The following is a 9,682-nucleotide window of genomic DNA, read 5'->3' on the forward strand; positions in this document are numbered from 1 at the left end:
GGAAGAAGCCCCAAGATTTCCCAGGGAGTGGACTGAGTAGCTGGGTTGTACTGGATGCAAAGGATCAGGGAGCGGAAAGGTAAGCCTCGGAGCCCCAGAAAGAGGCTAGCGGGTGTTGCAGGATCAGGGAAGTAAAGGGAGGTGAGGGTGGGGCCAGGTCCAGAAGCAGTGCTCCTAGGGCCCAGGGAAGGCAATAAGTTGGTCTGGGTGAGAAAGATCAGGAAGCAGTATTGATTCCCAGGTGTCTGGGGACCGAAGACTAGGAATGGCGCAGGGCCCAAACTAGGAGTAGAGAACAGCGGGGGAGATGGAAGGGTGAATGTGGCTTGGGGAGTCAATGCGCGGGGGGCTGCGATGTAGATTTCACCCAAGAGGTCTGAGGATGGGAAATACATCAGAAAGATCAGGAAGCAGTATTGATTCCCAGGTGTCTGGGGACCGAAGACTAGGAATGGCGCAGGGCCCAAACTAGGAGTAGAGAACAGCGGGGGAGATGGAAGGGTGAATGTGGCTTGGGGAGTCAATGCGCGGAGGGCTGCGCTGTAGATTTACCCCAAGAGGTCTGAGGATGGGAAATAAATAAGTTTTTTAAAAGAAAATAAAAGGGAGCCAGGCATGGTGGTGCGTTTTGGGAGGCAGAGGCAGGTAGATTTTTCTGAGTTCAAGGCTAGCCTGATCTGCATCCACATCAAAGGTTCCAGGTAGGCTGGGGATACATAGTGAGACCCCGTCTTTAAAAAATATAAAGGGAGGGAAGAAAAATCGTTACAGCTACGACTAGAGATGGCTCAGTGATTAAGAGCACTTGCTGGTCTTGCAGAGGATCTGGGTTTCTTTCTGACATCTACACCAGGAGGCTCCCAGTTGCCTCTAATTCCAGTTCCAGAAGATTCTCCCTCTTCTGGCCTTCGTAGGCAGCTACATACATGCACAAATAAGTAATTTTTAAAAAAACAATAAAAGGACCTATTAGATCAATGAATTAATGCACATGGATGATCAGGGGCCTTATTTGAAGAAATGTATAAAGTTTTAAAGATCAATTTGTTTAGAGCTGGGTGTGATGACACCTTTAATATCCCCTATGTCTTTTATTGTGTTTAATAATGTGGAGGTTTGGTTTTGTTTTGGGTCAAGTTTGTGACAGGGTCTCCCTGTAGCCACTAATGATGTTTTTATTGTGTTCACGTACAGTTCTCATCCCACTTACCCACAAAGTCATTGGCTTTTTCTTTTGGGGATGGCTCTGAAAGACAACCTCTTTCTAGTCTCTTTCCCATCCCACCTACAATTAATTGGATTGTCTATACTTTCAGTAGTTGAGTGTGTGTGTGTGTGTGTGTGTGTGTGTGTGTGTGTGTGTGTGTAGAAATAGGCTCTTATATTTTTTCTTTTTTGTTGTTTTTGAGATGGTTTCATGTAGCCCATATAGACTTTGATGTCACTATGCAGTGAAGATGGCCATGACTGGAGAATCAGGAGTTCTTAAAGAGCTAAACTCAAAATTGAGAGGGGTTTTGCTTTGTTAATGAAATGTTTTATGGAAGCCGGGTATGGTGGTGCTGCCTTTAATCCCAGCACTCGGGAAGCAGAGACAGGTTGATCTCTCTGAGTTCAAGGCCTGCCTAATCTACATAGAGAGTTCAGGCCAGCTGGGTCTTCAGGGAAACCCTGTCTCAAAGACTGACTAAATAAATTAAAAAAAAAAAAAAAAGTACATAAAAGTAAATAAATAAAATGTTCTATGGATTCTATGGATATTGATAAGTAATATCAGTAAAGTATTATGTGTTGGTTGTCTTTTACCCCTTTGATACTCCTGGCACTAGCAAAGATGGCCACGACAGGAGAATGAGGAATTCTTAAAAAACTAAATTCAAAATTGAGAGAGGTTTTGCTTTGTCAGTGAAAATGTTCTTCTGTGGATATTGATAAGTAATATCGGTAAAGTATTGTGTGTTGGTTTTCTTTCACCCTTTGGATACTCCTGCTTTACAGATGTGATAGGGAAAACAACTGAAATACTAAGTATTAATTGCTGTTTCAGAAGAAGGCATGCTAAAAATTTAAAGTATTACTACTTTTAAACAGTTCAAGATACCATTCATATCATTGGGTAGGCAGAAATAACTTATTTTCTGTTGAGTGGTGCTTTAGCCTGACAAAGGTTTAAGGATAAAGAAGGTGAACGATAGATAGTGGCTGGGAAATACTGATCCATAATAATAAATATTGACTGATTTAGTCCTTTTTAAGTCAGTTGGGCTGTGAATAACTAAGTTAAACAATGAAGATTTACAAGATGATTTGCACTCGTTGGTTCTTTTTTTTTTTTTAATTCCAGAGCTGTGGACTGAACCCAGGGCCTTGCGCTTGCTAGGCAAGCGCTCTACCTCTGAGCTAAATCCCCAACCCCCTGTTTTGGTCTTTTTGAGACAGGATCTCCCTGTAGCCCCAGCTTTCGTGGAACTCACAATGTAGACCAGGCTGGCCTTGAAATCACAGAGATCCGCCTGCCTCTGCCTCCCAAGTGCTGGGACTACAGGCATATGCCACCACGGTTAGTTCTTTAGGTTGTAAGTACATATTTTCAGTGTGTTTATAAATACATATCTTGGGTTTTAGAAGCTAGTTGAACTTCAAGCAGTATTATGCTGTTTGAAGTTTTTTAAAATAATAATTGTGGGGATGGGGATGCAGTTCATTTGTTAGCGTGCTTGCCTAGCCTGTATAAAAGTTCTTGTTGGCAACACCACGTAAAATAGACATGGTGATACACACCTGGAGTTACTGCACTGGGGAGGTGGAAGAAAGAGATCAGAAGCTCCATACCAAATTTGATGCCAAGACAGGATATATGAGAACTTGACTTTAAAAAAATAATGAAAATAGCTGGGCAGAGGCAGGCCGATCTCTGAGTTCAAGGCCAGCCTGGTCTACATAGTGAGTTCCAGGACAGCTGGGGCTACAGGGAGACCCTGTCTCAAAAACACACAAAAAAAAACCAAAACAATTTTGTAGATTTTTCTTTGATCAGTCTGTACATGTAGGAAAGTGTGAGGCACAAAGCCCTGTTTAAAATATGCATAAATTAATGCTAGGTAAGTAACTTGGTGGAAGTAGAATTTTCAGAACCTTCCACTTCGGTTTAGGCCAATTTCCTGGGCAAAGTGCTAGTTCTTGGAAATGACTAATACACTGTTTATGTAGCCCAACAGTAGTTTAATAAAATATTAAAACAACAGCAACAACAACTAAAACCTATGTTGAGTGTCAGGCCAGCAAGATGATAAAGTAGGTGAAGGCACTTGGCCCTGAAATTCTGTAGACCTGAGTTCAATCCCCTGAACCTACGTAAAGGTGGAAGGAGAGAACCAATTCTACAAAGTTGTCTTTTGAACTTCACATGCATGCATGCATGCGAGTGTGTGTGTGTGTGTGTGTGTGTGTACTGTACTGTACTGTACTGTACATACGTATAGACACAAAGTATCATTAAAGTGACAGTGCTTAAGATAGGAAGCAATTCATTAGAAAGTTGTTTTAAACTGATTTAAATTGCAAGTACGAGTTAATTCTTATCACCAAGATCACCTTGTCATTTTGATGTTTGTCAGAAAGGGAATAACTAGCCCAAACAACTATTTTCTAACCAAACAAAGTAATACATTTAAGAAAATGGTATTTCAAGATGTGATATGAGGGCTATAAGAATTGCTCAGTGATTAGAGCACTTGCTACTCTTGCAGAGAACCCACCCAGGTTTTGTCCCCAGCATCCACATGGTGGTTAACAACTATCCCTAACTCCAGTTCTAGAGGATCTCATGCCCTCTACTCATCTCCACGGGCATTGCATACACACGGTACACTTACACAGTTTCGCACAGGCAAAATACTGACAGGCAAAACACTGATACACATTAATTGAAAGACTAAAGTATATACAGTTTTCTTTTTTGTTTTCTTGGTATGTTGCCCAGACTGGCCTTGAATTCCAGGCAATCCTCCTCCCTTGGCCTCTTAAGGGCCATAATTACAGGTGTGTATCACTATGCCTAGCTAGACACTGGTTTTTAGATCCCAGAAAAAAAAAAAAAAATCTCATTAAAACCTCTGCATTATGTGATTTTCTTCAAAGGCTTTCTCCCACACTTCTCCCTTTGGCTAGGTGGGCAGCCTCTCATGTCTCATGCCTGCTTTTTCAGTGCTCTGTTAATTGTTTTATACCTTAAATCGGACCCTTTCAATTAAAAAACCAGGGCTGGGTGTAGAGACTTTACCTTAATCTGAGCGTTTTGGTGGCAGGGCCAGATAGATCTCTTTGAGTTTGAGACCAGCCTGGTCTACATAGTAAGTTCCAGGCCAGCCAGGGCTACATAATGGGATCCTGTCAGAAAAACAAAAAACATGGAGCAACAAAACATTACGTTATCCCTTGCTGCTGTTTGGTGTTTCTATTTGTTTGGTGGGGTTTTTTTTTTTTTTTTTTTTTTTTTTTTTTTTTTTTTTTTTAAAAAAAAAAAAAAAAAAAAAAAAAGAGGACGATAAATCTTTCACTGTGATATATCAAAATAACCTCCCGAGTGCTGGGATTAAAGGTGTGCGCCACCATGCCCGGCTGTTTGTTTTTTAGATAAACGTTCTCACCAGCGTAGCCCTGGCTGCCTGGAACTCACAGAGATCTACTGCCTCTGCCTCCCAAGTGCTTTAAAAATAAAGGACCGCCATGCCTGGCCCCTACCTATAATTCTTTTTTTAAAAAATGTTTTTATTTTTTATGTGTATGAGTGTATTGCCTGCAAGTATATGAGAGCACCCTTGTCGTGTAGTGCTGCGGAGGTCAAAAGAGAGCTTCGGATTCCCCTGGAACGGGTGTAAGGGTGGTTTGTAGCTGCCAAGTGGGTGCTAGGAGTGGAACCCGGGTCCTCTGCAAGAGCAGCCAGTGCTCTTAACCACTGAGCCATCTCTCCAGCCCCGCCTACCTATAATTCTTAAGATTACACCAAGAAGTAATCCTTTGTTGCCTTGCTTTAGAGAAGGGGATTATTCTATCTACTGTCTAACCGGTCTGCTCTTCTATCTGAATAAATCATTAGAATATGTCTGAGCATCAAATAAAATTTATATGGAATCTTCTTTTGGTGACCACTATTCTCTGGATAAGGAAGTTGGTTATTTGGTTCTTCCTGGTATTTAAGACATTTGAGGCATGTTTTAGTTTTCTGAAGGCCCTAGTGATGTGAACTACTCAGTAGCAGTGATCAAGCTTTAGTAAAGTATGTCAGAATTTGTCACCAATTGAAATGTTTGTTAATGTGTTTTGAAGGTTTTTTAAACTGAAGGATGAAATGTGTTCTCTTTGTTTTAAGGCAATATGTGTGAATGAGTTTAGGGGACTATGAGTGAAATTACACGTTTGTTGGCTTCTTGTTCTAAATGGAACACTATCATTGGGTTAATATTTTAAAACATCTGCATTTGAGAATGATTGAACTGTTTATTCAAATGCCGTGCTTTTGGAGTTCAAATTGATTGTAGGATTCCTGCAAGGTTCTCAGTGTAGTAGATCTCTCTTCAGCTTCCAGTGCTTCTTTGTGTGCCTGGAACTGAGTCCTGACAGTTCTCTCTTTGCGGTCTTGATATCTATGTGTTTGAGTATTCTTGGCAACACTTCTGTGCTAAATATTAGTATTTGCCTATTGACTTCAGTTTTGGTTTGTGGATTTAATTACCCTAGGAAAATTTGGGTTCCTTTATGAAAATAAAAATTCACGTTAAAGAATAAACATTTGAACTTTATTGTTGTTTTTTTTTTTGCGGGGGGGAAGGGGTATCTTTTTGAGACAGGGCCTCCCTGTAGCCCCAGCTGGCCTGAAACTAGGTAGACCAGTTTGGCCTTGAACTCACAAAGATCTGCCTGCCTCTGCCTTGTGAGTGCTGGGATCACAAATGAATAACACCATACTTGGCTGTATTTTAAGTGAGGATGAAATTGACTGCCAGCAAAGCGTTGACAGCCATAGCATTTTCAAGTTGAGTTAGAACGTCTTCTAAACCACACTGCTTGACATCTAGATAAAACCTATAACATGCGAAGCTCCATATTTGCCAGTTAATGCTGACCTCAACCTTTTATTTTTTTTTGTTCTGGGTTTTTTTGGGGGCGGGGGGAGTCTTTTTGAGACAGGGTCTCCCTGTAGCCCCAGCTGTCCTGGAACTCACTATATAGACCAGGCTGGCCTTGAACTCACAGAGATCCGCCTGCCTCTGCCTCCCAAGTACTGGGATTAGAGGTGTGTGCCACCACGCCTGGCTTTTTTTTTTTTTTTTTTTTTAAGGATAGTCTCATGTAGCTAAGGATGACCTTGAACCCTTGATCCTCATGCCTGACTTCCTCAATGCTGAAATTGCAGTCCCCCCATACCTCACACCTCATTCCCTTTTCCTGCTATAGTACTTGTTTAGGCTTTTTGAGGCTCCTCATAAATAGTAAGCCCTCACAAGCATTTCAGGTTATTTGCTCTTCTCTGGTATTACATTGTTTGTGACCATGTTTGATTATATAGATCAGAGTGGCCTTGTACTCTTGATCTTTGTGCTTCTGCATCCTGAGTATGTGGATTGCAGACTTATGTCACTTGCCCAGCCCTGCTCCCTTTTGTAAAGTAAAAATACTTACCTAAACCATAAAGGAAATTTTAATTTTAAAATAGGTATTCCTTATTAACTGTTTATTTTTAAAATTATTAGTGGGGCGTGGTGGCACACACCTTTAATCCCAGCACTTGGGAGGCAGAGGCAGGCTGATCTTTGTGAGTTCAAGGCCAGCCTGGTTTACATAGTGAGTTCCAGGACAGCTGGGGCTACAGGGAGACCCTGTCTCAAAAAGACCCCCCCCCCAAAAAAAACAAACTTTTTTTTTATTTTATGTGTATGAGTGTTATGCCTGCATGTAGATAAGTGCACCCATGTCCTGCAATGCCGCAGAGGACAGAAGAGGTGGTTGGATCCTCAGGAACTGGAGTTAAGGTCGATTGTTAGCTGCCATGTGGATGCTGGGATTCAAACCCAGGTCTTCTGTAAGAACGGCCAGTGTTCTTAACTGCTGAGCCATCTCTCCAGCCCTTATTTATTATTTTTATTTTGTGTGTATGTATATTGCCTGCATGTATGTGAGGACACCCGTGTCATGCAGTGCCACCGAGTTCAGAAGAGAGCTTCAGATTCCCCTGGAACCTAGAGTTAAGGATGGTTCGTAGCCACCATGTGGGTGCTGGGAATCGACCCCAGGTCCTGTGCAAGAGCAGTCAGTGTTCTTAACCACTGAGCCATCTCTCTAGCCCATAAAACTATGTAGTTTCTTTACACATTTTCCTTATTTATATTCTAAACATAGAGTTGATTGTATAAAGATTGTCATCAGCCTAACGTGCATAAGGCTATGGGTTTGATCCATAGCATCACAAAGATAAATAAGACAATAGTGTCAGATAATTACATTCATTTGAGATTTGTCTATATGTGTTATGGGGCAGGGGAGCAGAGGTTGTCATTGGATATCTTCCTTAGTTGCCCTCCAGTTTATTTTTTTGCCGAATCTGGAAGTCAGAGATTCAGGCAGGCTGACTGGCTAGCACGCTCCAGGAATCCACCTGTCCCTATTTCTGCTAAGTGTGTGTTACTGCACACAGCTTATTTTTTAAGATTTTCTTTATTTTTTTAATTATGCATTTGTGTGGCATGTGCGTATAGTGCCTCTGGAGGTTAGAAAAGGGAGTTTGATCCCCTAGAACTGGAGTTAGAAGTGGTTGTGAAGCTGCCAGTGTAAGTGCTGGGAACCAAATCCCTGTCTCTCTGCAAGAGCAGTATGTTCTCAATCACTGAGCCATCTCTCTAGCTCCCACATACTACTTTTTTTGGGGAGGATCTTTTTGAGACAGGGTCTCCCTGTAGCCCCAGCTGTCCTTGGACTCACTATGTAGACCAGGCTGGCCTTGAACTCACAGAGATCCACCTGCCCCTGCCTCCCGAGTGCTGGGATTAAAGGCGTGTGCTACCACACCCGGCACATACTACTTTTTAATGTGTATGCTAGGGCTCTAAACTCTGTTACTCTTTGTGTGTGGCAAGCACTTCACTGGTTAAACCATCCTCCTAGCTCTAATTTGAAATTGTAATTTTAATTTTCTCCCAAAGAATAATGTATGCATTATGTGTATATATGTTTATTTTTAAATGAAATACAGTTTTTGAAAACCATATTTTCATGGTCATCACCAGAGTTGGCTACATTTAAATTTACCTTTATCTGTCTTAATACTGGTCTTGCTGTAACCTTATTGGACCTTTTAAAAGTTACAAATGAAGTGATGTTGCTGGGGTAAATGTTAATGTGTGTTTTTTATTCCTTTCCTTTACTCAGATTGAGTCCATTTCTCAGCCATTAGAAAACCATGGTGCCCCTGTGGGCCATATTTCCGAGTCATTGTCTACTAAATCTTGTGGAGCATTGAGACCTGTCAATGGAGTTGTTAACACGTGAGTTTCATCCCTTCTACTCCTTATACTCAGTATTCTTGTAAATGTTGAATTTGGAGCCCCTAGTTATTCCCAGCCAGGACTAACTAGAGAAACCCTGACTGAATCAGAAACTCTGTCACTTAACTATTATCACTTAATAGTTTGTATCCTTTGTACCAAGTATATTTTAGTGTGTTTACATGCATTCCCTTGTACCTTCTATTACCTGAAAGGAACTAGCCATAGAGTAAAATCCTATAGCTATTGTAGTACATAATTGTTGATCCTAATCTTAATAGAAAATGCTGAAAAAGTTGATAGAAACTCCTCTGGTCCAGAATATAAAAGCTTTTTTTTTTTGTCTTTTTTGAGATAGGGCCTCCCTGTAGCCCCAGCTGTCCCAGAACTCACTATGTAGACCAGGCTGGCCTCAAACTCACAGAGATCTGTCTGCCTCTGCCTGGAGAGTGCAGGGATTAAAGGTGTTGCGTCACCACGCCTGGCATAAAAGGTCTGTAAAAACTTTTTCTAGGTGGGATTTGGTGGTGTACATCTTTAATCTCAGCACTTGGGAGGCAGAGGCAGTTGAATCTCTGAGATTGAGGCCACCCTGGTCTTCATAATGAGTTCCAGGCCAGCTGTGGCTATAGGGAGACTGTCTCTAAAGAAAAAGAAAAAATAAAAGCTGTGTTTCTAAATCAGGTGAAGGTTTCCAAAATTCTTACTATATAGTGGACAGTATATACCATCCTTAGAATTTGATACTTATAGAACTGGTCTTTTAGGCAGCTCATTAATAGTTGCAAACTTGTTAATTTATGACAGGTATGATGGCACATACCTTTAATCCCAGGAACTCAGGAGGCAGAAGCAGGAAAAGCTCTGTGAGTTTTGGGCCAGCCAGGGCTATCTAGTTAGATCTTGTATTAAGAAAGAAAGAAAACATAATCATTCATTTTCTTACCAGTTGTGGTTTTTCTCTGCTCTCCGTCATATTTTTGTTTGAGTAGAAAACTAAATCATGGGGTTGGAGCGATGGCTCAGCAGTTAAGAACACTGTTCTTACAGAAGACCGAGGTTTGAATCCCAGCACCCACATGGCAGCTAACAACTGTCCATAACTCCAGTTCCAGGGGATCCGACAGCCTCTTCTGTCCTTT

General features: G+C 41.4%; 1 protein-coding gene across 8 annotated transcripts in view; it reads left to right on the top strand.

The window, feature by feature from the left end:
* Positions 1-9,682, top strand: part of Kansl1 (KAT8 regulatory NSL complex subunit 1) — a 180,343-nt gene that overhangs the window by 134,895 nt on the left and 35,766 nt on the right. For all 8 annotated transcript variants that reach the window (XM_008821892.3, XM_029558066.1, XM_029558065.1 and 5 more), the window contains one exon: positions 8,425-8,540. In XM_008821892.3, coding sequence (XP_008820114.1) covers positions 8,425-8,540 — 116 coding nt within the window. The remainder of the gene's footprint in view (positions 1-8,424; positions 8,541-9,682) is intronic.

This window comes from Nannospalax galili, unplaced genomic scaffold, assembly GCF_000622305.1.
Source record: "Nannospalax galili isolate Female #2095 unplaced genomic scaffold, S.galili_v1.0 scaffold1128, whole genome shotgun sequence".
Lineage (NCBI taxonomy): Eukaryota > Metazoa > Chordata > Mammalia > Rodentia > Spalacidae > Nannospalax > Nannospalax galili.